This window comes from Maniola hyperantus, chromosome 13, assembly GCF_902806685.2.
Source record: "Maniola hyperantus chromosome 13, iAphHyp1.2, whole genome shotgun sequence".
NCBI classification, from domain to species: Eukaryota; Metazoa; Arthropoda; class Insecta; order Lepidoptera; family Nymphalidae; genus Maniola; species Maniola hyperantus.
In genome coordinates this window covers 10,573,516-10,600,212 of record NC_048548.1, presented here as the reverse complement: position 1 = coordinate 10,600,212, position 26,697 = coordinate 10,573,516, and the positions used below count along the sequence as shown (strand labels likewise).

Below are 26,697 nucleotides of genomic sequence, written 5' to 3'. Positions count from 1 at the left end.
ATTTATGTCCAACACAAAGGATCTGCTAATCAAATTTGTCAGGCGTACGTAGAGCAGTCCATCACGAGTCATGATATTTTAAGGTTGGGCTGTGAAACAAGCGGCTCTACATAGGACGTTCGCTTATCAAACAAACCTCGTCACATGATTTAGCGATTTGTATGACGACCACAGAAATCTAAACATACGTTGATACATACAAAAGTATAAATTACTGAATGACTGACATATTGACGCACAGCTGAAACGCTGGGTGTTGAAATGTGAGCTTTTGCATAAATTAACGTAAACTTCCACAAAGAAACCTAGACCTAGGTCGGACTCATCCCTCCATCTGAGAGGATGTGATGGACCAATCTGATGAGTCTTTTTTGAACGAATGCGTTCAAAAAAGAAAAATCACACCACACATGGGTCAAATTTTATTTTACTCTACTTATTGATACGGATAGTTCGTTTAACAGTTTTTAACATCGCATAATGCGTTGGCTTTGTTTTGCTTTGAAACACTTCAGGCGTTTTTAAAGTATCTACCACCGCGCTGATAGCTTTTAATCTATCTCCGCTGTTTTCAGAACCTCGTCCTAAATACCACAAAAACTATTATTATATTTTTTAAGCACTCGTAACTAGTGGTCTTTACTTTCGTTCTGATTGCATTAGGTGCAATTATTATATTAACTATTCCGTCATTCTTTTGTCTAATCTATTCGAAAGTGCGAACATGTCTTATTTAGAGCCGGGCAAAAAATTACATATGAATCAAAATTTAAATGGTCTAGTGACCAAAAGATTTTATCTGAGATGGTGTTAATAATGGAACTTAGTGTTGCAAAATTTGTACAAAATGTAGAAAGTGTGAATATGATTTTACTAGCTGATGCCCGCGACTTCGTCCGCGTGGAATTGTGTTTTAAAAAAAACCGTGGGAACTCTTTGATTTTCCCGGGATAAAAAGAAGCCTATGTCACTCTCCAGGTCTTTATCTATACCCATGCAAAAATCACGTCAATCCTCTGCACCGTTGCGACGTGATTGAAGGACAAACCAACAAACAAACACACTTTCGCATTTATAATCAGGGTAGGTACCTACTGATAGTGGTGCAACAGAACTAATAGATAAATTTACCAAAAAGAGAAAAAGGAAGGTGCTGTGGTAGCTTTTTAGGGTTCCGTACCCGAAGGATGCCAACGGAACCCTATTACTAAGACTCCGCCGTCCATCTGTCGGTCCCTCCGTTCGTTCATCTGTCTGTCAGCGGGCTGTATCTCGTGAACCATAATATAGGTAGAAACTTGAAACAAATACCTACTAAAAAGTTCAAAATTGTCGCCATGAAAATTTAAAAAATTAACAAGTGTAATTTTTTTATGTATGTACACATTTTTGAGGTTTCTGGTTAAATGCTTAAGTGTGCTGGTTTATTGATTTGATGGTTTGCCCTTCAATCACGCCACAATAGAGCAACGGATTGTCTCATAGGTTACTTTTTAACCCGTAAAATCAAAGAGTTCTCACGGGATTTCAACAACTTAAATCCAAGCCGATGAAGTTGCGGGCGTCAGCTCGTCAACTAGTTATTTATTTAAAAAATTAAGGCTGCAAATAAAGTAAAAATTGATTTAAGTGTTCCTTTATTTTGAAACAAAGAATTTGGCAACAATATTGCATCTAACTTTGATCATAACATCTCGAAAGAAATTGGACGAAGACATTGGTCATCACGGTACAAACAACCCAAACCTGAGCTTGGTATCGGATATGAAGGTGTAGGCGCCGCAATAGCATACAGTGATGATTATGATGCTGCCAATCAGCCGGCAGAACCACACGCAGCCGACATCGAAGCACACTGGTCTCTGGTTAGGTTCCTTTGGTTTTAACTTCGGTTTGGGTTTTGTGATGAGTATCTCTTGAAGACTGTGTAAAATAAACGTGATCAAATTTAATCAGAAATGAGGTGATCCGCAGGAGAACCAGAGTAACCAACATACATCAATGGGTGGCGAAGCTGAAGAGGCAATAGGCAGGATACTTAGTTCGAAAAAACCGCCCAAGTACGAGTCAGACTTGCGCACCGAGGGTTCCGTACCTACTCGAGTATTTTTTCGTCATTTTGCACGATAAATCAAAAACTAAAATATAGGTTTTTTTGACAGACACTAGGGACAGATGGACAGAGAGACAGACACAGACAGACAACGAAGTGATCCTATAAGGGTTCCTTTTCCTTTTGAGGTACGGAACCCTAAAAACCGATAGGTAAACGTTGGGATTGGGTGCCTAGAATGGCGACCTCGCTATGAAAAGGGCAGTGTTGCTAAACCCCACACTACGACTGATCTTTGATTGCGACAAAGAATCATTAAAATTTAACTTTGGCCATCGCCCATTACGAATCACTCATTATGACATTTTAACGTTACAATTAAATTCGTTTTTATTTTATTTTTTAAATACTAGGCATATAAATACTTACAGGATATTTTTGTGCTTGGGATTAGTACACTCGTAGTTCATTTAGCTTTGTAATAACCATGTGCCGTCAGCCATATATCTAATCATACATAATTAATTTAATGAAACACATAAGGGCTTGGATAATATTACAGACCATTATAGAGAACTCTCAGGTATGTAGGTTTCCTCACGATGTTTTCCTTCACTGTTAAAATAATATTTTAATTGCTTCAAACGCACTGCATGCCCAGGATCAAACGCCCGATCCACCAAATAAAAGGACGTCTTTATCACTAGGCTATCACCGCAACCGCACTTATAGCCCGTTTACTAAAAGAATGGACCTAGCGTCGATTAAAAGTCAAAAAAAAAATTAAAAACTCAACAAATGCCAGACAAAAATTCGTAGTAGGTATGTGGATCAGTGACAAAGATGCGAACATACACGTACTACGAATTTTTTCTGCCACATGTTGAGTTTTAATTTTTTTGATTTTTAATCGACGCCAGGTCCATTCTTTTAGTAAACGGGTTGTATAAATTAGGTAAATCCACGATTTTCTCGCTTCTGGCTTGACCAATTTGACCACCCGCCCCGGGTTAGCGCGGGGGCTGTGCGGGTGTGCGGTGCGTTCCCTCTCCGATTGCCATTTCAACCTATAGGCCAGTCAACATAAGGGTAGGGTCTAAGGGTTAAATTAAAAATACCCAACTCACTTTTGCTGGAAGTCATACCGCTTATTATATGACACGTAGTTTATCTTCGCTATGTACAAAATGAAACAGAAAAACACTATTAAAAGTATTGCAAACGCGAAGAACTCCAGATACCATAATACATTCGTGAAAGATTCGAGCATTTTATTGTTAGGTTTTAATCTATATTTCCTTTAAATTTTCTGAGACTTTGACTGCCATCGACATTGTATTGAAAACATTGAAAAAAGAGGAAAAAAATAATATAACGTCAACTTTTCTTATTTTTGAAGTTTTCTATGCGTTCAATAATCAAAATAGCTTATGTTTTGTACTTTTCAGGTTTCACTGATTCTTAGAAATAAAACTGTGAAATCGATCTCGATATCCAATATTAATTACTAGCTTTTACCCGCGACTTCGCTCTCGGGGTAATTTGGCAAAAACTTTGCCAGGATGAATAAGACACCGACCATTGATTTCCCGGGATAAAAAGTGGCCTATGTCACTCTCCAGGTCTCGAACTATAAATACCCATGGTAAGCATCACGTCAATCCGTTGCTCCGTTGCGACGTGATTGAAGGACAAAGCAACAAACAAACACACTGTTGCATTTATAATATGGGTATTTTATAATATTATAGGTACTGATGATAATAAGTGGGGATTGTTTCATCTTTTTAATTATTTCGTGAGTACGATGTTTAGGTAATGGTATTAAGCAGACGTTTCTAAAATTCTATTTGCAAATCCAATCGGCTAATTCATAATTATGTACCTACTATCATTTCTAATCAATTGACTTCCTTCCCGAAAAGACGGAAGAATCATCATCATCATCATCAAACGACGTTCGAAAGGTTAAAAGTTAATTTCATATTAATTGGGAAGCTTCCTAGAATTTATTTTCTTTTCGTTTAGATGAGTGAGAGTGTCCAGTTAATTAGTAATTACACGAATACCTAACTTGAGCGATGGAAGATCTAAAATCTTTAATGATGAGTTGATTAAGTTCTTTACAGGATGTCCGACTAAGGCAAGTAATCAGTTAATTTGGAAGTGAAAGTAAAATGTGTTCTTATTAGCAGCTACGTTTAATATTAGGATTTTGATGGGGTCATGTTCGCGTCTTTTTAGCTTTCTTGTTAGTTTGTTTGTATTAGGTAGGTAAGTAAGTATTTCATTTACAATTTTTATTTTGAATTTTACAGATAATATAGTTAGTACGCGACAGGTCGAGATGGAAAAGGCGGGGGCACACACCCGCGTTATTCCACTCCACACCGGGTTTGCATGGGGGCTGTGTGTGGTGTGGTGCCTTGGACGATCTAACCTATGGACTTGTAACGCGCCTAATATTACGAATAAAAATTTCTGTCACTTTTGGTGCGGGACGAGGAAACACTACATAGACAACTTGACACACTCACTTAACAAAGTTTTGTGTCATTATTAACACACACATATCTAAATCTTCAACACTACTACATTTTACGCACACTAATAAGTTATATACATCAACATACAAAGACATTACGAGTGTAAGACAGTCAAATTGATTTGCGATGCTACCGTATCGATATTTTAAAATATATCGATAGTTTTTCAGAAACAAAAGTAGAAGTAAGAATTTATTACTCGTATTTAATTACTTAAAACCAGTGTTTGGTCAGCGTAGCGTATTCTTGCATACATTCACCTCACTTAATAGGTAATTATCCCAAAAACTAATAATGCAACGTAAAAATAAGAAAAATATATATTTAAAAAATATGCACATACTTTTTTACTTATTTTATATCATTTTTAATCTTTTGTATTTTTTTATATAACGAAATTTTCATTTAAAATTTCGATAGTGAAAATGTGCTTATTAATGACCTTGGACGTTCTAATCTAGGTTAGATCGTCCAAGTTAATGACTTATATTATTATATAATACAAAATAAACCTGACCGCGCAAAAGCCTACCAAACATAATTAGTAGGTATATCAATCAATAAAATGTTTTTTTCTTTCCAATCAATCATTTATTTATTGCGCATTGGGTTTACATGGTAATTCCAATATGGTGTACTCTTTGTCCAAAAAAATTAAATGTAAGTTATTAAATATTACACGTATTGCCCTTACAAATTAGCAATGCAAAAATTTTCTCAATAAGCGGCAGGCGCTTTTACCCCACAGCAAAATTCCATAAGACAGATATGATACTATGAAAATAAATAAGTAAACACACACGGTGGCCTCTTCTATTTTTAACACGTCATTATTTACCATTAGGTTAATGTTATGTATATTCTTGGCGATTCTCTCTGTAAAAATATCGAAATCTGTAAAAATAAAACGATTATGATAAATTATTACCTAATCCTCATCCTTGAGAAAGGTACACCTTTTAGCTACATATTACCCAGTTCAGAGACACCCTACCCCGTTTCGCGCCTATCACTAAAATTGCGTTGCTTTAATATTTTTTAAATGTATTAAGTACGTGAAATCACAGAAATCGACTAGTTTTATTACAAGTATAGGTAGCGAAAAAATTGTGGTAATTAATAATAACTATTCTTTACTTGACTTGAAGACGGTAATTTAGTCGTTAATAATAAAGAAAATGTTTTCATCGATATCGATAATCGAACCGCAATCACTATCACATGATTCTTAAAAATCGAACCTTATGTCCTACGCAATTAAATCTAATACTGAAAAATTTTGTAAAAATAACACTATAGTCTCGTGGGGAGTGCGGTATACTATAGACGGAGAGCCAGGACCCAAAATACTGTTTGAATTTACTAAGGCTAATTTTTATATAGTTCATTAGAATGGTTGCGTACACAAACATACTGCGGTCAGTCAAGTGAACCTGAGAACAGTGACTCAGGTGCGCTATCAAAGGTGTCGTACCTGCGAGGTAATAAAATGAATTTACTAAGGCTGAAAATTGTTATATAACTTGTATATTGCATATAAATAAAAGTTGTAATGGTTAGTCAGCAGAATATGGGGACAGAGCTGGTCAGTATGCGCAAAAAATTAGCCTTAGTAAATTCAAACAGTTTTTTGAGCGCTGGCTCTCCGTCTATAGTATACCGCACTTCCCACGAGACTAGTGTTATTTTTACTACTACGTAATTTCATGCTGTTCACGCGTATTCAAATTTTAACCTAATTTGTATATATCGAGGGTTGCAATTGTTTAGAAAAAACAAAATATAGTCTCGTGAGGAGTGTGACTCGTTACTACCGAATTATTACGAACTCAATTACTGAATCGGTAAAGTTCTCGATTGTTATTTTATTATAATAATATTATGTAATTTAATTTATAGAAAGCGTTTATTACACCAAAAATACTTACTTATGAAATGAAATTCCATCTTTTTGTAAATTTGATGTGTTTGATTTGTTCTTGCACTCACTAACGGCACAAACAGGCATTTTTCACCCAGCGTGTAAGACGTCGTCACACATCGAAAACGATTCTGACAATGACAAAATCGATTCCGCAAACAGTGTTTATAAACGCAGTGGATTAAAAATCCATTACTATTGACAGAGGGGAATAATCATGCGAGGCGCGTCCTTAGGTTAGATCGTCCAAGTGTGGTGCCCACACCAATTACACACCATAAAATATTATCGCAACATTTCGCACCAAAAAGTGGCGGGAATGGTTGTTGTTGTTGTTTTTCATTCGTTCCCTCCGGGGCAGGCAAAGACCTTCTGACCATGCAGTGAGACGTATAGAAATTTTAGAAATTCTTAAGTATTGGGACCGGAACTAGATCGGGATTGTGAATTGTGATAAATAATTAAGAATTAGATTTATTATTCTTTTCTACAATGGGTACAGTGCACAAGCACTCTTACGATATCATGAGAAACGCCTAGTGTGTGAAATCCTTAAGACATTATTTTAGTCTGTGGCTTGTATTATTATCTGTTACATGACGTGATGTCCAAACGTCAAATCGTCAAAATTTGAATTTGACGATTTGACATTTTCAGTAATATAAAATTTAGTTTCCACTTTCCACCAAAAATGAGCAATAATTTTATAATTTTCTCGCAAAGGAAGTCATCTAGTACCTCCTGTAATACAGTGTTACTGCAAGAAGAGTTAAATAGTTTACATATTTGCTAATTTATCCATGGTTAATTTTAGGTGTTTAAGTCAACATTTTAGTGTAATCAATATGAACTAACTTATCTTGGATACGTTATGTATGACTATTACGAATTGGAAGATCGTAAAATGCAAGGCAACTTTCGAGATTGGCGTAAGGCGCTACGGACTCCTACAACTTATCGAGTGGGAAACACAGTGAGATTACAACCCCAATTTCTGTTCCTAATTGTAGTCACTGGTGTTAGTTTATCAATATTTTTCTATTACAATTGGTGTACAAGTAATACAGAAACTAAATATAGATGGATAGTGCCCACGCGGCAGTACAATGCCACATACCCTTTATCGAAACCATTTCGTTCGGGAGATGTGATATCTTACAGGATAGGTATAGTCGCAGACTTAGACACTAATTCTAAGAGCGAAAAGCCGCATACATTTAAAAGTTATTTAAAAAAGGGTTTCTTTAGTTATGACACTGTAAAGGAGTATGCCTCTGTGTTATGGGATACCAGGCCTACAATGGTGTTGTCATCAACATATTCACATAAAGGAAGAGGAATGGAGCTTTCTGAACTGATTGTGTATGATGGAAGATTGCTGACATTTGATGACCGCTCAGGCATGGTAAGTGGTTTTTGGAAGAGACAAAGTTCCAATCTTACCTCTAAATTAAGTATTATTATTTCTTGAGCTGTTGAAAAAATTATTTTTTTCCATAATATATGTCTACTAACAAAACTACCTATAAAGAAAAAGATTTGTTTGTAATTGACCAACTCTGAAACTAATGAACTGATTTTAATAGTTCTTCTATTGTTAAAAAGCTACTTTATCTAGAAGTTACAGGCTATAATATATTATGTAAGTATGTATAATATGTATATTGTGGCAGATCAGCTTGTGTTGAATAAAATGTTAAATTAACAGTAAAATTATTATAATCTCTAACTATATTCGCTATAATTATAATCGCTAACTTATTATAATCTCAATGTAATTTATTATTGTTTAAGTTATGCCCATTTTATAAGGTTAGTGTTATTGAATTTAAGGTTGTCTTGCAGATTTTTGAAATAATCAACAACAAAGTCGTGCCCTGGGTGATATTATCAGACGGCAATGGTCATAATGAGAAAGGATTCAAGATAGAATGGGCAACTATTAAAGATAAAGTTTTGTATGTTGGCTCTATGGGCAAAGAGTGGACTACTGCAGGAGGAGACTTTGAGAGTTTTGACCCTATGTGGATAAAAGCTGTAAATATGCACGGAGAGGTAATTCTTAATTTTTTGAAATTTATTTCTTAGATCTTATTTTGGTTTGCACTTGACAATGATAATTTACTTAGGTAAATGCACTTATAAGATTAGTAAATAACATTACACACATTACATTACAACTAAATTTTTCGTAAGTTAATCATGTAAGCTACTTATGCGAGTAAAACTTATGTAATCGCGGCCATAGACTACTAACCTATTGGTTGATTATGAATTTTTAACAACATATTTTCAAGTAAATTAGCATGAATTTCACATCTTCGGAACATATTATTCACAAAATTCAATTTAGAATTTATTTTAGGTGCAACACATTAGCTGGGTACATGAATTCAAATCAATAAGAAGCTCAATAGGCGTAGAGTGGCCTGGCTACATGATACACGAGTCTGGAGTATGGTCGCATGTTTCCCAGAAATGGCACTTTTTACCCCGAAGATGTAGCCATGAAGCCTACAATGAAACACGGGATGAAGTTATGGGGTGCAATTATTTGATAACAGCTGATAACAGTTTTAGCAAAGTTCAAGCTATAGAGGTTGGTATAAAGTTACAAAATTGACACCAAGTTTGCCATGAAATGAATGGTTGTATAGATTCCGAAAATAAATCATTAGGTAGTTAAATAGTACTTGCAATTCACGAGCGTGCGTTAACTTTACTTGTGGTTACGTCGTATTCGCTGTGATAGCCTAGTGGTTAGGACATTCGCCTTCTAATCGGAGGTCGGGGGGTTAGATCCCGGGCACACACCTCTAACTTTTCGGAGTTAAAGTATGTTTTGATTGATTGAACATCACTTGCTTTAACGGTGAAGGAAAACATCGTGAGGAAACCGGCATGCCTGAAAGTTCTCCAAAATGTTCTCAAAGGTGTGTGAAGTCTACCAACCCGCACATGACCAGCGTGGTAGACTATGGCCAAAACCCTTCTCACTCTGAGAGGAGACCTGTGCTCTGTAGTGAGCCGGCATGATGATGATGACGTCGTATACAAGCACATTGTGAAAGTGTGCGTGCCTGTTGGAGCAATCAGTCGCGAGCAAGCGTTCCCAAACGCACACATTTACTTGTACCGATGTATTGGCGTGGCCACGCGCACTCGTGAAATGCAAGAACTAAGTTCAAAAGTTGAAAAGAGCAGATGCTCTGTTTGACTTTTGACAGACTGCTGTGTTTCATGTTGGCTCTTCTCAGAAGAAACTGTCTTCTGAATTAACAGTAGTTTTGCCATATTGTAGTTAAAGCCAAAGTTGCTCTACATCACAGATCTACGTGAAATATTTTGAACTAGCTTATGCTCGCTACTTCGTCCGCATGGACTAAATAAATTTCAAATCCCTATTTTATCCCTTTAGAGGTTGAATTTTTAAAAATCCTTTCTTAGCAGATCTCTATGTCATAATAGCTGCCTGCATGAAAAATTTCAGCCTGATCCGTCTAGTTTTGAGCTGTGCATTAATAGATCAGTCAGTCAGCTTTTCCTTTTATATACTAGATTTCTATTGATTTGATTGTGGTGATATAGTTTGATAGAGTAGTAATAATTGCCTAAAATTATTTAAAAGACTTACCACATCGTTTGATATAATATATTAGATAATCCATTTTTTTTTTACTCCTATATTTCAGATTACCAAGCACCAACCGAAACATGGTTTCTCCTCATTCAAGTTCATACCAGACACAAATGATGAAGCTATCGTTGCCTTAAAAACCACAGAGTTTGAAGGCAAAACAGCAACATATATTTCTGCATTTAAAACGAATGGCAAAGTCTTACTCGAAGATTCATTTATAGAGAACCTTAAATATGAAGGCATTGAATTTATATGAACTAATAATAAAGTGTGTAGAAAATCTCTATTCCACTGAAATTACTAGGTTTGTAACATTTACAGACAACCTTAAATAGAATATTATGAGGGGGTATTGAATTCATATGAAGGCAATATACAACTTTTACAGATGTTAGCAAAACTTTAATATGAGGGCATTGAAATATATGAAGTAAACATTCCAGTGAATTAATAACAGAAATGTCTTCATATAAAATTTTCAGGAAGGAATTTTCAAGCATTCTAATTAAGGCCCAATCAATAAATTATGTCACTAGTTATATTGATGAATTTGCTTTTTAGCAAAAAATTCGTGTAATAAGCACAATTAACTATTGTTACCTACTTAATTTTAATAATACACTAGTCAAAAGTCTAGTGTTAATACTTTCTTATTGATCAAACGTTGATTTTGTAAGAATACCTGCACAACTCTGTATGATACATTAGTGACTTGAGTACTGCTTTCAAATACAAGAAAATAAACTATTGTAGGAAATTCCTATACAGTATTTTGACCAGTGTAATAGAAAATTTGTAAATATGTAAAATAAAAAACTTTTTGTTACAAAAACTTCTTTTATTTTAATTTTGAACTTATTTGTTTTGGTTTTGCAAAATAAAACTCAAATTCATATTTTAAATATTCATTTATTAACAATATCACAATATTACCCTATCCTGCATTGACTACATTGCAAGAAGTACATAAAATATAGTATACTTACAAAAATAAATGTAACTTGTGCGTCAAGCATCATTATAATATTACTTTAAAAGTTACACAATTACTTTAAAATAATTGATAAGAACAGAAAAAATTCATTACACAAAGATAAAAACTTACTAAACATTACCTACTAAAAGTAAAACTACTTTAGATAACAAAAACAATACGGATAAGGAACACTTCACCCAATATACTAATGCTCTTGGAGCGATTGTGATAAAATTGTAGCTCAATTTTTTTTTACATAATTTAATAAAATGTAGGTAAGCTAAAAACTGGTCAAATGCGTGTCAGAACATAAGATAGGGTTCCATAGTCAAGACGGTAAATATTTAGTAAACGGTAGTTTTTTCAAAAACTAAGTACCTAACCGCGCAATAATTTTAAAATATCTATATTTAATTTTAACAGAGCATCACTTGAGGGCATGAACCAAAAATATTATATTTCAGCTCTCTCTTTTCTTTTTCCTTAAAAAATTTCTTCTTTTAAAAAAAAAATTTAATGTGCCTTTGCCTAGCGATAGGTAACTCGTTTCCAATAGATTTTTTCTTCTATAACTGTCTATAACTGTGCTCTTCCACATTACTATTTTTAAAATTACTGAGAGTTGGTGACTAACACACACACAGATTGGACGAAACTTCCTTGTTTTACTACGGAACCCTAAAAACTGTGGAAGTTTAAAATATAACCTAAGATTTTATAAAACGAAACTTTAAAAGCAAAAAAATTAACTTGAGCTATAAAACAAATATGCTCAACACCAAAATATCTCAATCACAGAACAGCATCATACTAAATTAAAATTAAAATATCACATCTAACAGAAAGTCTACAAAAATAAATTAAACTAAAAGGTATAAGCTTATAAATTAATCACTGCTTTTTGTGTGCATCGAAAAACACAGAAAGTGAGGCTCCTTTAAGGCTGTGACTGAAAGGGTTACCTCATAGGTGCAAAAAGAGATATCTATGACATGAGAAAAGTGTGAGTATTTGAAGAACTGGCGAACAAAACGGTGTAATTACTGGTCTAAATACTCTTTTCTTCAATGCAGACGTTTTAATACAGTACGCGGCCGAAAGTAATGTACATCGGTTTTTAGAAGGAGATAGCAGATTTGTAGAGCACTCGCTCTATCGTTAAGACCGATAAAACGTCATAATATAGGTATGAGTGACAGAGACAACTGTCTACAAAGCCGAATCTTTAGTGCCAGACAGAAAAGGTAGATTTCTGGCAGAAGCCAAATTTTTAACAACCTTAAGAAAGTCAGGCCTAAATTGGCTAAAAGTGAGTAAAATAATGTTCTTTTTAAATTAATGATGACTGGTGTTTTCTTGACACCCCCCCCCCCCTCATTCGTTCAATTTCGGCACTTCCTAGAAACCTTTGGCTTCGGTCAAAACTTCGGTCCATATTCACTGAAGCCGAGGATTCGGTCGGACATTAAAGGTCATAAGCTTTACTATTGACTATTTCAGGCCGATAGAATGAGTTATCTGTTCGAACACTGTCCAAGCCATCGCTGCCATCAGAGTTCTGCGAAGCATTCGTGGAACTGCGCCTTTGAAGTAGCCTTTGATTCCGTAAGTCTACAACAATGGAGAAATATTTTAGAAATAGAAATAGATTTTTTATTAAACAAAATAAACTTTTACAAGTATTTTTGAATCGTCACATGCATGTATAACGCGTAACTTTATGTGACAAATTTCATGTCAAAATTACGATTTTAGGCCTTATTTTAAAAGAGTCACCTTTAATGAGTGAATGAGTTAAAATGGCGCGTGAGGAGCCATTTTGTACGGAATATACTACTGTAGGTTCGGAATGAACGAGCCTCAATAGCTCAACCGGTATAGGAGTGGACTGAAAACCGAAAGGTCGACGGTTCAAACCCCGCCCATTGCACTATTGTCGTACCTACTCCTAGCACAAGCCTAAAAAAAAAACCTTCCTACCGAGAAAAGTTAGCAAGAAACTCAGCAGTTGCTCTTTTCTAAAGATGTTGAGGAACTTGCTCAGGTAGAGCTGTGTGTTGGTCTTCAGCACATCCGCGGGGTTCGTGGAGAGGGACGCCGCGATACCGGTGCATATATATGCCGCACGAAAAGTTCACTATACTTGCTATGAATATGATAGTTACCTGATGCACATAAACAGCAGCACTAAAGGCGTTGGGAAACTTGTCCGGGTAGAGCTGCATGTTGGTCTTCAGCACATCTGCGGGGTTCGTGGCGAGGGACGCCGCGATACCGGCCACGATACCGCAAGAAAAGTTCACTAGGCTTGCTGTGGCTGGCGATTGGAGGCATTCTGGAAAGATAAAAAGAAAAAAAAATTAAGAAATATTCTCAAAAAGTAAATTCGTAAGGGAGCCGCTGGATTTCAGTGGCGCAAAACTGTCTCTACAACAGACCTTTGTCAAGCTGTGGAATTTATAGAATTCCAAATTGCCCCTGCCGGGAATCGATCCCGGGATCTCCCACTCATAAGAGCACAGCGCTCACCACTGCGCCAGGGAGGTCGTCAATCACGTAATGTCTGTATCACACATCACAGAAATTTCGACCTCAAGAGACGCATATACAAGGTTTTGCATAAAAACAAAATCGTAAAATGTTGGCGGGGGACAGGGAGAATGCTTTGTTGTAATTGGTGGACTCAAAATTCACGTAATCAAGACAATGTGCGTAATGAGGGTACCGAACGGGCGTGGACCGATTGTTATGCTCAGCAACTGCCTAAGCTTGGCTATTGGGGGAGTCTATAGGTGGTGGTCTGTGATATTAATGCAACGTTATTTTACCTTTAGGAATAGCCTGTTTCGCCTGTGTGTAGAACATAAGGTAGAGCCCCGAAAACGGCGCGTCCCTCGCCAGTGTCGGGCCCAGCCCGCAGGATAGCCCTCTGAATCCCTCCGCCTTGTATATCGCCTTCAGGGCCCCACCGAGACTGCTGTATTTGAATAATCCTGATTCATATCTGAAAAGAAAATTATACTATTAGGAAATAAGTGCTAGTGACCAGTTTCGAATACCTAATGAAGTTTTTAAAATATCAGATGGCTGTTTGGCATATTTGGGCTCATTGTTTTTGTCTGATGGAGCAGGAAGGTGGTTAAATAAACTCAGCCTTCTTCATTCTAGGCTGGTTTCCGCACTTAAACGTTTCCGTCTGTTGTGCGTTAATTCAGCCTTATTAAACATAGATTGAACTCGTTGGATTGGTCTCCACAAGTTGTTGGTTAGTGATAAAGGTCGGATGATGGAGCAAGGTAGTCTTAGTTATTTCTATGAAATCGTCACCCTATGTAGACAGACCATGCTCGCAAGATACCATGATTTGCTGCTCGCAAGAGATGAAACTATCTGCTTTTATTTGACGTGCGAAGAGCGACGCGAGCGCAAAATCTCGCAACACAGCTGCAACTAAACCAGCTGATTTCTGTGTGTGTAGTACCAGGTGCCTAAGCTATTATATTTTCTATCAATCTAGTTACTTTAAAAAGCGATGTAGATATAATATATTAAAGAGATGACAATATATTGAAACGATGCAGCAGACTGCTGTCCCGCTGTGTCGCGAGATTTTGCGCTTGCTTCGCTTTTCGTACCTCAAATAAAACTTAAGAATATTAACAAGACTTACCTAGTCTTAATAACAGTGATAGGTATCAACGCGACACCGCTCATGGTCCTCGCGATCACACCAAGCGCGACCGCCTCCATAGCACCCAGGTCTTGTCGGTTCTTCCCTAGCTTAGTTTTCAGCCAATGGAGGGAAGAGAAGTACAGGCCCACGCCGGGAACGCATCGCGCTATGGAGGGGACCATGCCCCGCCATAGACCGATGATTTGCTCCTGGCGTACTATGTTCACGAAGATTGTGATCATGCCGGGTTGAATTCGGCTGCTGGAGAGGAAAAAACGAACATTTTAATAACTCCGACGTCGGAACATCAGTACCCATATTATAAATGTGAAAGTGTGTTTCGTTGGTTTATTGGTTTGTCCTTCAATCACGTCGCAGTGGAGCAACGGATCGACGTGATATTTTGCATGGGTATAGTTAAAGACCTGGAGAGTGACATAGGCTACTTTTTATCCCGGGAAATCAAAGTGTTCCCAGGGGATTTTTAAAAATCTAAATCCACGCGTACGAAGTCGCGGGCATCAGCTAGTAGCTATACATAATATTCAAGGTAGATACAATTTCCGTTAAGGAATTCTGTAGCGTTACTTTTAGATCAAATTCTGGAAATTAAAACTACCTGACTATTCATAAACACTTTTGTAAAGTTTACATGAATAAAAAAACATTCTATTCTATTCTATTCTATAAAAATAACAAGTAAAAAAACTAGGAGAAAATTTTCATTTTGATTAAAAGATTAATCAAAGCTTATAACAGAGGCTTTAGTGTAACTTTTCTTGAAACTTAGAAAGTTACGAATTCGAATTAAGTATTTGACGATTTTAAGTGATAATACACTTTAAAGGTGAAAACGCCCGGGATCGAACCCGCGACCTCTGATTAGGAGGCGGTGGTCCTAACCACTAGGCTATAGCTTCACCTCTGACACTAAAAATAATAATTATTTTTATAGGACACTAGCTTATGCTCGCGACTTCGTTCGCGTGGACTATATAAATTTCAAACCCCTCTTTCACCCTCTTAGGGGTTGAATTTTCTAAAATGCTTTCTTAGCTATTATCCCTACGTCAAAATAGCTATCTGCGTGCCAAATTTCAGCCCGATCCGTCCAGTAGTTTGAGTTGTGTGTTGGTAGATCAGTCAGTCAGTCAGTCACCTTTTCGTTTTATATATTTAGACTTACTTGACTGTCGCCGCAACAACATGTTGGCCAGGATTCTGCAACCTTGTCTTCACCAAGTCCAATGGTTGAAACAGAATCGTACTGAACGTCCCCGAGAAGGAACCGGCCAGGAACGCCTTGAACACCGGGTGGTACTGTGGAGAAAAGGAATAATAAGTATTTTGAGTACTTCATAATAACTAATTATTATTAGCCAGAAGCCAGCCAGCCTGAAGTGGCAGTGGGCAGGCCACGTCTGCCGCAGAACCGATGGCCGATGGGGCAGACGTGTTCTGGAGTGGAGACCACGTATCAGCAAGCGCAGTGTGGGACGACCTCCAACCCGCTGGACTGACGACCTTAAGAAGATAGCGGGAAGTGGGTGGATGAGGAAGGCGGAGGATTGTGTGTGGTGGCGTGTCTAGCAGTGGACGCAAACAGGCTGATTGATAATAACTAACAAAAAGGTTCTAACTGAGGCAAGGTAATGGGCAAGGTACTAGGTAATGTAACGGCAAGGTGTTCATTATCTTAAATTAAATATTAAGGTTATTTTTGTGGAATGTGGAAGGAAAAAAGAGGAGAGGACGACCAAAGAAAAGGTGGATGGATTGCGTGAAAGAGGATATGCGTGTAAAAGGGGTGGATAATACGTTGACGAATGACAGAACCGAGTGGAAAGAAAAGACATGTTGTGCCGACCCCACGTAGCGTGGGATAAGGTAAGGAAGAAGTTATTTTCTACTGAGGCAAACGGTTGATACCTATTGTTTTAACGAGGGAAATTCTCTCTCGATCTTTTGGGAAGAGATTGAGTGATGTGCAAATTCTACCCACTAAATTCCCCAATAAAATTTATCAAGAATTTCTTCAAAATGCATTGGTTATTTTAGAGTATGTTTTTAGTGCTACTGATCAGCTTTTATCTGCAATCACATCTGAGCGCGTTTGTGCACTCATCCCTATTCTGTTCGTATCCGTGATTCTTCAAAGTGGCCGTCATACAAATACGTATATCTGAATCCGTGATTTTACGGATGAGTGCACAAACAACCTAACATGATTGCAGTCAAGCATTTCTAATAATGCAGCCTAGGTGCTTTATCATCAAACCATCCACCGGCCCACTACAAAATAAAGGGCGCCTGTCAGAATGAATAGGGTTTAGGCCATAGTCCATCACACTGGCCAAGTGCAGATTGGCAGACAAAGGACACTTTATTTGAAGTCGAAATTAGAGATAATGAGACAAAGAAAAAAATAAAAATTTAATTAGCTGAAAGTACCCGGTAACTAGCTACACCCAATCATTATATCAGTCTTTTATCTCTTCACCGCAGACTCCAGTCATCGACATTTAACCTTCATGATTTACAAAACGATACCTACTAGTAACTTAGTAGGTATCTAAGTATAACATTGTTTTCTTTTACGAATTAATACAGATAAACTTTGACCTTAACACGAGTCCGTTAACTTAATTCACCGATAACGTGCGTGTTGGTCATACATTAGGTACAAATGAATTACTCAATATACAATTTATTAATTCGAAAGATATGACTCCAAACATCTCTATTTTAAGCCAAATGAGGCAAGTTCGCGCGTACATTAAAACTACGAAAAGCTTTACCTACAGAAATAAATAGATTTTAATTTTTTTAATTTACAAGTAGGTAATCATTCTAAATGCAAGGGTAAATAATACCTATAGGACGTATATTATACTAGATGATGCCCGCGACTTCGTCCGCGTGGATTTATGTTTTTTTAAATCCCATGGGAACTCTTTAATTTTCCGGTATAAAAAGTAGCATATGTCCTTCCCCGGGATATAAGCTAACTCTGTACCAAATTTCATCAAAATCGGTTGAACGGTTGGGCTATGAAAAGCTAGCAGACACAGACAACACTTTTGACGTGACAACAACACGCATTTATAATATTCAAAATAATCAAAATTCAAATAATTTATTCAAAATAGGTAATAAATTCTTTTTTATGATTGTCAGTTGTTGGATTTGTAAGATACACTGCCGTACTCAGAGTCGCTAATCGTAACTAAAGATTGAGTTAAAACGACACAGATTTATGTGAGGGATATAGCTCTGTCTCGTTTTAACTAAACTTAAGTAACTATTAAGCGACTCTGAGTACGGCAGTGTGTGGTGTTAATTATTAATATGGATATAAGTAATATTAGTAGGTATGGATTGTCTTCTGAAGTCTATCAAAAATAAGGGATTTTTGTTAAATAATAATAATAGAGATTAGAGTTGATAAAGATATGCATATATATATAAATATCAGTACAAGAACTTACGTTAGCCACGATGTCCATGTTCTCAAAGTAGTTTTTCTGGTAACTTTTGAATAGCTATAGTCAGGTGATGTCTTTTGGATATACCCCGAATTTGTAGTATTCGAAATGATAGAGCCAATGGCAGAAAACGTATTTTATCTGAAATAACTTCAGATGCAGTCCTAAATCGTATCGGAGTAGTCGGAATAGTAGATCGGGTTTACTCTGTACATCAAGGTAATGGTCATTTTTTGGAACAGATCGCTCGAAAATTGATGCATGTATGCTGCCACCAGAATTAATTTTAAACGAATACAGTCCACGAGTCCCAAGAGCAGGGACTGTTGCTCTCAACTCTCAAAACACTGATTTAGTTAGGAGAAAGGAAGTCACAGTAATTTACGAATTTAGCCATTTAGAAAATCTGGGAAACTTTCAAAGAGTTATTAGATCGCGTGAGGAGGAAAATGCGTGGTTACGAATACGTATCTCGGCACTGACTAGTAAGAAATAAGCTGTGCGTTGAGATAAACTAGGGTAATTTATAGGAGGTGTTATCAGCTGTAGACAACGCACGGTCGTGGGGATCGGGACGTAGGTCACGCTGACCCAATGATAAGAATGTCCGTGCCGGCCTAACTAGGGGGTATGATGTATGAGTAAATACTTACATATTGTTACGTGTTTGTTTTAATTAAAATTATACCGAGTACCTACCTACTACAGTAGTATTAAAAACCGGCCAAGTGCGAGTCAGGCTCGCGCAACGAGGGTTCCGTACTACAGTCGTATTTTTTCGACATTTTGCACGATAATTCAGAAACTATGATGCATAAAAATAAATAAAAATGTGTTTTACAATGCACAGGTGAAGACCTTTCATATGATTCCCCAGTTGATATAGTTATCTTACTTCGATAATTGAAAACGCTAATTGTTAGTTCATGACCACAATTAAATTTTTTTTGTGTGATGTAACCACAAATACAGTTTTCAGATTTTTCCCCGAATGTCTGCTATAATACCTACATACCTGCCAAATTTCATGATTCTAGGTCAACGGGAAGTTCTTGACAGACAGACAGACAACTAAGTGATCCTATAAGGGTTCCGTTTTTCCATTTTCCATCATCTATACCTACCTAGTCTATAATATAAAAATGAATCACTAAATGTGAATGGGATTTTGAAAATAAATAAATTCATACCTACTCTATTTTACTGCCTAATATATTATAATAGTTCGTCATCGTTGACGTATTAAGTATATTATTATAAACAAATACTATTATTAATTAAGCAAATATGTACTTCGGATGATATTATCATCTTTATTTAGAAAATCATAATTATTGTTTTAGTATTGATAATACAACTTGTTTACTTTATTTAGATGCAACATGCGTCTCTTTTATGTTTACTACTAGCTGCCCCGGCGAACTTCGTTCCGCCTAACAGTCGATTCAAATTTTTTAAATTTTTCTCTCTGTAAGAACCTTCCTCGTACTTCAAGGAATATTATAAAAAAAGAATTAGCGAAATCGGTTCAGCTGTTTTCGAGATTTGCGATGAGCAAAACATTTAGTGATTCATTTTTATATTATTGATTACATAATATAGCTAATTTGTACCCATCTAATCTTTTTTTATGTAAAATAAAATAACATTACAATGGAACTAAGAACCTAGGTACTTAAAAAAGAATCAAACCTAAGAATAATTCTAGACTCTGGAATTTAATTTTGTTATCTAACTACTTAATAACAAATACTGATTCCGCAACTCTGTATTAACCAATTAATATTAATTTGATAAAAATATCTTAATATATATATTTATTTTGACTAATAGACTCATAATATGAGGGGCATTATCAGATTGACTTTATAATGTTACTTAGCATTACCCAAGCTCAATGTATAAACCCTGAATACTTAAAACTAAAATAATAGTGTGTGTAAAATAGTAGTGTGTGTATATTATATACTAGATGATACCCGCGACTTCATCCGCGTGAATTTAGTAGGTTTTTAAAATACCGCGGGAAATCTTTGACTTTCCGGGATAAAAAGTAGCCTATGTCCTTTATTTTATTTTTTATACTTAATTGCACACAACACAAAGTAAACATTGAAAAACATACAAGGATCTTAATCTAATAGCTTCCCCGGTATGCAAGCTATCTCTGTACCAAATTTCGTCAAAATCGGTTGAACGGATGGGCCGTGAAAAGCTAGCAGACAGACAGACAGCCACACATTCGCATTTATAATACTAGTATGGATAACTAAAATAATTTTGAATTTAGTGTTTACTTATGTACAGTATAGCTACGTTTACCAGATGTTTTCTGGGTTCTTCTAGCATTACCTTTGACATATCATATTATGCACTGTTTTACACATAGGCAATACCAATAGTACCAAATCAGGTATCTTTAAAACAAGAGTAAATAGGCTTCTTCTAGGTAAACATGTCCCATCTTTAGCCACATCACTTCCCATCAAGTTATTATTGAAAATAATGAAGACCTATTATTATGTAAGTATAAGTTCAAAGTTTTGATATAACGTAAACTTCTTGAAAAATCCTATTACAATGTAAAGGATCATTTAAATGATAAGAAAGCTTGCGAATGAGTTGCTTAGCGGCTTTGTGATAGTTCTAATAAGTGTAAGTGATTTTGTAAAGTGGTGATAGTAAAAAGAATACCCGGCTAAGTTTGCTAGGCTCTTCTCAGACCTGGGTGCGTTTGGAACCCTCGTAGCTTTAGTTTTAAGTTTGCGTAAAAACTATGACCACTATATTATCATCAACCCAAATGCAACAACCGACCATCAAAAAGTGTAACATATTACCAATTTTGAATAAAACATTTGACTTTGACTTTATGTTATCAACACTTGGAGATACGGAAGTACAGAGAATGGCCTTAGTTGCTTACTTATTACTTAGTACTTATTTACATTATTATTTTCATCATATAGATAACAAAGTAAGCGGAAGTAAGGATCTTTTGACAAATTTCGGCTGGTAGTGTAAGTATTAACATAATCTGTATTTAAGTAAAGTACGCGGCAGAAAGTGATGTAAGTATATGCCGATGTACATTACATACTGCTGTGTACGTATGAGCCGAAGTTAGAATGACATTTCGGCTTTGTAGAGCATTGTCTCTGTCACTCATACCTATATGACGTTTTGTTGGTCTCAATGACAGGGACAATGCTCTACGAATCTGCTATGTCCTAAAGATCGATGTACAATCATTACTTTCTGCCGCATACTGTAATATTGTATTCGGGTAGCAATAGTAATCAAGAAATTAAATATTATTCCATAAACTACAGTTCTGATATCAAATATCTGGCAATTAAAGAAATTTTGACCTTTCCATTACAACAGATAATATGAGAAAAATATGATTCGCCCGTAGCAAGTAATAGACTGTAGGTATGTGTTATTTATCTTTTTAATAGTTCAATTACTTACTAGCATGAGTCTACAGTGTGAACTTATTCAGGCAAAAAAATAAATATCTTATCTTTAGTTACTTGACCCTGGACTCCTGGAGACAAGATTTCATTTGTCATGCAAAAAATGATAAAATTATCTAAACATATTACTTATTTCCTTAAACATCTACCTAATATTATAAAGAGGTAAGTTTGAAAGTTCGGATGTAAGGGGTAATTTTCACTGATCTAAATATATAAAAGGAAAAGGTGACTGACTGAGTGACTGATCTATCAACACACAGCTTAAACTACTGGACAGATCTGGCTGAAATTTGGTATGCAGATAGCTATTATGATGTAGGCATCTCCAAAGGGAATTTTGAAAATTCTACCCCTAAGGGGGTGAAATAGGGCTTTAAAATTTGTATAGTCCACGCGAACGAAGTGGCGAGCATAAGCTAGTATAATATGTAGATAGCCATCAACAGGAGCCTGGCCTGGTCCATGAGAAGAGACCACCCACTATTGGGGGGGGGGGGGGTCTTTTTCCTATATAAATATAAATGAGGTTCATGATATCAAAAAATATACAAAAACATAACCTCAAAAATAGATTTTTAAAAATTCATAGAAAAAAAGCGGTGCATTACCTTGTCATGGGAGTGGTGTCGGGGGGTTGGGGACCCCCCCTACCCCTCTCTCCCTCAACCCCCTCCACTTGCTAAGCGATATCGAATCCAACCCAAGTTAGGTATTAGCTGAACCTGGTCCAGCTTTGCTTCAGTTGAATATCTATTCCTTTCTCAGTGGGAGTCATGTAGCAAACTTTCAGATATCCTCAGATACATACAGAATCTGTCAATTTATCCCTTTCACATGTTTATTTATGCAACTGTCATGCGAGTAAACCAGCAGGCATAAGCTATAGTATCGTAGGTAGGTAGGCGCTAAAGATGTTTACTTACCAGTAAGACTAAATAATGATGCCATATTAGCGGCTATTGCAGGAATATAGTAGGTATAATTTATAGTCTGTTCGTGGCAAACAACGCACAGGGTCACTGAGGACGTCCTTATCGAGAAAAACAAGTCTGCAGGGGGCCTCACTACACTTACGTCTTTATCAGGGCTCTTGAGGTCAGATGCCACAGGCGCTGTGGTGTCGATCGCCCAACCGTTAGAAAACGCCCCCAGCGAATGCGACATCACTTTAATTGTTTCAAAAGCATAACTATTAACAACATATTAACGTAAATTATAACTTTATTGCTTTCATTTCACGTGCATTTCAGATTATTTATGCATTATTTTGAATTTGTGAGTTGTACTTGTGACATTTAAGTCAAAAATCAAAATGAAAACAATTTTGACGTTGACAACGACGTGTCGGTTGACGTAGTATTTCGGGGAAAAAACCAAATCACGCAAACGGCAAAACATTTACAAAAGATTAGATAAAAGGTAAACATTTTTTTATAAGAATTTTTTAATTCAAGTGCGCAATTTAAATGAATCGAAAAAAACGTGCAAGATGTAAAATAAAATAATAATTAACTAGGTACCTATAATATATATAATTCCTGTCATTCCAAATTCAAAATTATAAAGCTGATCGCTCACTTTCTTCAGTGCAGTCTGCGAATTTTATTAACTACTCTGTGGATTCTAATGAAGATCATTTTGCACGCAGATTCATAAAATCCATGAGTTGTATGAAACTACCTGTGCAAACTACATCCAAATCCATACCTACTTATATTATAAATGCGAAAGTTTGTTTGTCTGTCTGTCTGCTAACTTTTCACGGCCCAACAGTTTAACCGATTTTGATGAAATTTGGTACAGAGTTAGCTGACATCCCGGGAAAAGGCATAGTATACTTTTTATCCCGGAAAATTAAAGAGTTTTCACGGGATAAAAAAAAACCTAAATCCACACGGACGAAATCGCGGGCATCTAGTATAATATAAGTAAGTAGGACCTACCTATCTAATGGACCTACCTACCTACTTTACTGTACATACGTCATACTGTATGATGCTATAAGTTTATAGTTTAAGTACCAACCTAATAACTACATAGGTACCTACCACTCAGTATTATACAAGCTTATTAGTTATTAGTATAGGTTTTCCCAATAATTAGGCATTGAGACATATTTAAATGACTAGGAAGGTAGGAACTTATTCCTTGTTAGTTTAAACCTACGTGGGTTATCGGCTGTGAACTTGTGATAAAAACGTTGCTGGGGGTAAACATCACAGCACATTAACCAATCACGTGATATAATTAGGGCTACCAGGCATCCGGCATCAGCCGGACATGTTTTACCGTCCAAATATTATATTTACGTCATGTAGGTACGTTTATGTACGATGTGTCTAACTTGTAAAAACAAGTAATTAGGTACAAAAATTTATTTAAAAAAACTGACTTCTATAACCACTACGACCACTACAAAGTAAAAAATAACTTTTGTTTATACACGTGTAGGTATCATGTACCTATACATGTATTATATGTTGAAGTCGGGCGAGCTGCACGCTTTGATTTCTAGTTTCTTTTATTATGCTCGCCCGACTTCATACGTACATACCTACCTACATTTTTTACTTTGTAGGTAGTTAGTGTTTTTGGATGTCAGTTTTTTAATTTATATTTTTCTAAAGCTTTTTAGTGTAGGTAGATAGTCATTGCTTGGTGCCTAAAATATCAATTCACCAGCAAAACTTTCCAAATCCACACGGTCTGGGAGTTCAGTCAGTACCTTGCAGCAGCAGGATTGAAGAGTTGGGACTTGGAATTCAATAAAAAAGTCTACGCTAGACATTTACAGTATTATTTCACCAGGAACAGTTCCAGAATCTCTATTAGGAGTGCTGTACCCTGCATCATCAGGTTTGTGGAGTTCGTATTTGGAGTGTAATCATGAAGCCGTTGCTTGATACCTAAAATATCAGTTCGTCATCAAAAATTTCCGAATCCCCACGGATTCGGAAGGATTTAGGAGTTCAGTAGGTACCTACCTTGCAGCATCAGGATTGAGAAGTTGGGATCCGAAGTTCAATGGTCTATGCTTGGCACTAAAAATAATATTGCATCATCCGCAGTTCCTGAAAAACTATTGTTTAGGAGTGCTGTACCCTACATCATCAGGTTTGAGGAGTTGGGAATGAGTCCAAGCATGAAGTCGTTGCTTGGTACCTACAACTTTAGTTCGCTATGAACACTTCCTGAATCTTGATAACTCAGGCAGGCGGACTGATACTTGATAACCCTGCAGTATCAGGATCGAGGAGTTGGATCCAGAAATTTTTATGGGAGCACCACGGAAACTTCTATTGTTGATCAAAAAATAATTTGCAAATCGGTCCAAAAACCTCGAAAAGATCGGTGTACATACATTTAAAAAAAACGGGCCAAATTGAGAACCACCTCCTTTTTGGAAGTTGAAAATTCAAACTCAACTGTTTCAACTCACCCATGACCCCACAACACACAAATTTTTATATAGCGCCATCTAATGCGCATTTGTAGTATTTTATAACGCATGATTCTATTATGATCGTGACTCGTGTCATAATTATCAAAGAATATTATGTAGATAAATTATTTTTGTCGACGTAAGTACATACTTTTCCGATAGATGGAGCAACCACACAGAAAAGAAGATGGCGAGTAGCTGTGCGAAGTAGAAGACAGATCACAGAAGTGGTGTATGGCCGAGGCAAAGAGTATAATAATATACATGGGCCGAGGTCCGAGGTGTGGTAAATTTTGTGGTTTTATCTCTGGTTTTACTTTCATAAATACAGTACCTGCATAGAAGCACACTGCTATTCCAGTTTTACTGCCAAAATTAGCGTGAGCGAGGAGCTCTGCTAAAACCCTAAAACCGAAAACGCATAGGTCGTTTACACCGTAGTTGATGAGGGTCTGTTTAATATTCTATTCTGATTCTACTACGTATCATGAATAAGCTTCATATTGGCTGGTAGGTACTTAACTAATAGGTATAACGTAATTGTTACCTACCTTTAAACCCTTTTACCCTTACCAAAATCTTGAATAAATCCTTATTAAATGGCACTTGAGCAAAACTAAAGTAGGTAATGCTACTGAGTAATAATCTCACCTATTATGCAGCTTATCCATACGTCCGATGTTCTAGCCTGCACTAGGTGTTGTTATTCTAAGCACTAGATAATAACTATGAGTTAACATACATGTAGGTAGGTACCTACCTATGTGCACATGTACAAAAGGATTAAATGAAAATAGATGAATGTGTATGGATTCTCATTATTTGAATCTATCTACACAATGATCTATTTTCTATTCAGAGTTCCATAACCATAACCAGTGAATAGTGAATAGTACTTACATGAGCAGTTAAATTAAAGATGGCTGCTCGAAGCCCTCGAACTAAGGGGGCCTCAAAAAGCTCTTATAAATTTTTAGCCTATGCTCATGACTTCGTCCGCGGAAACCCCTATTTCACCTCCTTAGAAGTTAAATTTTCAAAATTCCTTTCTTAGCGGATGCCTGCATGCCAAATTTCAGCCCGATCCGTTTTCAGTCAGTCAGTCACCTTTTCCTTTTAATATATAGACTTTTACTGTTACAAATTTATTCAATAGATATTTTTCACAATTCACTGACAAATAAACATTTTAGTTGGGGTCCCAGTCTATAAATTTGCCTAGGGTCTCGCATAAAAATGTTGTTATATCGTGGCAAGTCTTTCTTCATTCCGTATATAGGAAGATATTTGATGCATTTAAAGCAAAGTACATAATATTATGTACTTCCATATACAATTCCATGTAAAATTATTAAGAGGAGAGGTAATTTTGTGCGAATATTCAAGAAATGCGCGGCGGTCTCTTAGCCCTGGGGCACATTGTATATGAAATTGTATGGATACCTAACGTTTAAGTGATGTGAAAGAAAAAATAGATAG

At 36.3% G+C, this 26,697-nt stretch overlaps 3 protein-coding genes across 4 annotated transcripts; 1 reads left to right on the top strand and 2 right to left on the bottom strand.

The window, feature by feature from the left end:
- Positions 1-1,704: 1,704 nt before the first annotated feature.
- On the bottom strand, positions 1,705-3,338 carry LOC117987666 (uncharacterized). The gene is made up of 2 exons (XM_069502632.1): positions 3,181-3,338; positions 1,705-1,923 (listed from the first exon to the last, which is right to left on the bottom strand). Exons 1-2 carry the CDS (start codon positions 3,321-3,323, stop codon positions 1,725-1,727), a joined length of 342 nt encoding a protein of 113 aa, XP_069358733.1. The 5' UTR covers positions 3,324-3,338; the 3' UTR covers positions 1,705-1,724.
- A 3,813-nt stretch (positions 3,339-7,151) lies between these two features.
- LOC117987642 (apyrase) lies at positions 7,152-10,440 on the top strand. Its single transcript, XM_034974675.2, has 4 exons — positions 7,152-7,925; positions 8,366-8,575; positions 8,886-9,119; positions 10,213-10,440. The coding sequence occupies exons 1-4, from the start codon at positions 7,392-7,394 to the stop codon at positions 10,414-10,416; spliced, it is 1,182 nt and encodes a 393-aa protein (XP_034830566.1). The 5' UTR covers positions 7,152-7,391; the 3' UTR covers positions 10,417-10,440.
- Positions 10,441-12,501: 2,061 nt separating this feature from the next.
- Positions 12,502-23,065, bottom strand: LOC117987647 (mitochondrial glycine transporter B-like). 2 transcript variants are annotated; one of them, XM_034974681.2, is made up of 6 exons: positions 22,851-23,065; positions 15,996-16,129; positions 14,807-15,070; positions 13,965-14,140; positions 13,302-13,471; positions 12,502-12,747 (listed from the first exon to the last, which is right to left on the bottom strand). In XM_034974681.2, exons 1-6 carry the CDS (start codon positions 22,938-22,940, stop codon positions 12,628-12,630), a joined length of 954 nt encoding a protein of 317 aa, XP_034830572.1. In that variant the 5' UTR covers positions 22,941-23,065; the 3' UTR covers positions 12,502-12,627. The 2 variants fall into 2 exon arrangements, with proteins under 2 accessions (XP_034830572.1, XP_034830573.1); XM_034974682.2 differs by lacking the exon at positions 22,851-23,065 and adding an exon at positions 18,298-18,800.
- Positions 23,066-26,697: the final 3,632 nt, after the last annotated feature.

What these genes read in the sequence shown, in the direction of transcription:
- LOC117987666 (XM_069502632.1), bottom strand. Translation starts at nt 3,323, where the DNA reads ATGCTCGAATCTTTCACGAATGTATTATGGTATCTGGAGTTCTTCGCG. An exon ending in CGGTATGACTTCCAGCAAAA is followed by an intron (nt 1,924 to 3,180) that starts GTGAGTTGGGTA and finishes TATTTTACACAG; the next exon opens with TCTTCAAGAGATACTCATCA.
- LOC117987642 (XM_034974675.2), top strand. Translation starts at nt 7,392, where the DNA reads ATGTATGACTATTACGAATTGGAAGATCGTAAAATGCAAGGCAACTTT. An exon ending in CTGTAAATATGCACGGAGAG is followed by an intron (nt 8,576 to 8,885) that starts GTAATTCTTAAT and finishes AATTTATTTTAG; the next exon opens with GTGCAACACATTAGCTGGGT. An exon ending in GCAAAGTTCAAGCTATAGAG is followed by an intron (nt 9,120 to 10,212) that starts GTTGGTATAAAG and finishes CCTATATTTCAG; the next exon opens with ATTACCAAGCACCAACCGAA.
- LOC117987647 (XM_034974681.2), bottom strand. Translation starts at nt 22,940, where the DNA reads ATGTCGCATTCGCTGGGGGCGTTTTCTAACGGTTGGGCGATCGACACC. An exon ending in GTTGTTGCGGCGACAGTCAA is followed by an intron (nt 15,071 to 15,995) that starts GTAAGTCTAAAT and finishes TTTCCTCTCCAG; the next exon opens with CAGCCGAATTCAACCCGGCA. An exon ending in GAAACAGGCTATTCCTAAAG is followed by an intron (nt 13,472 to 13,964) that starts GTAAAATAACGT and finishes TTATCTTTCCAG; the next exon opens with AATGCCTCCAATCGCCAGCC.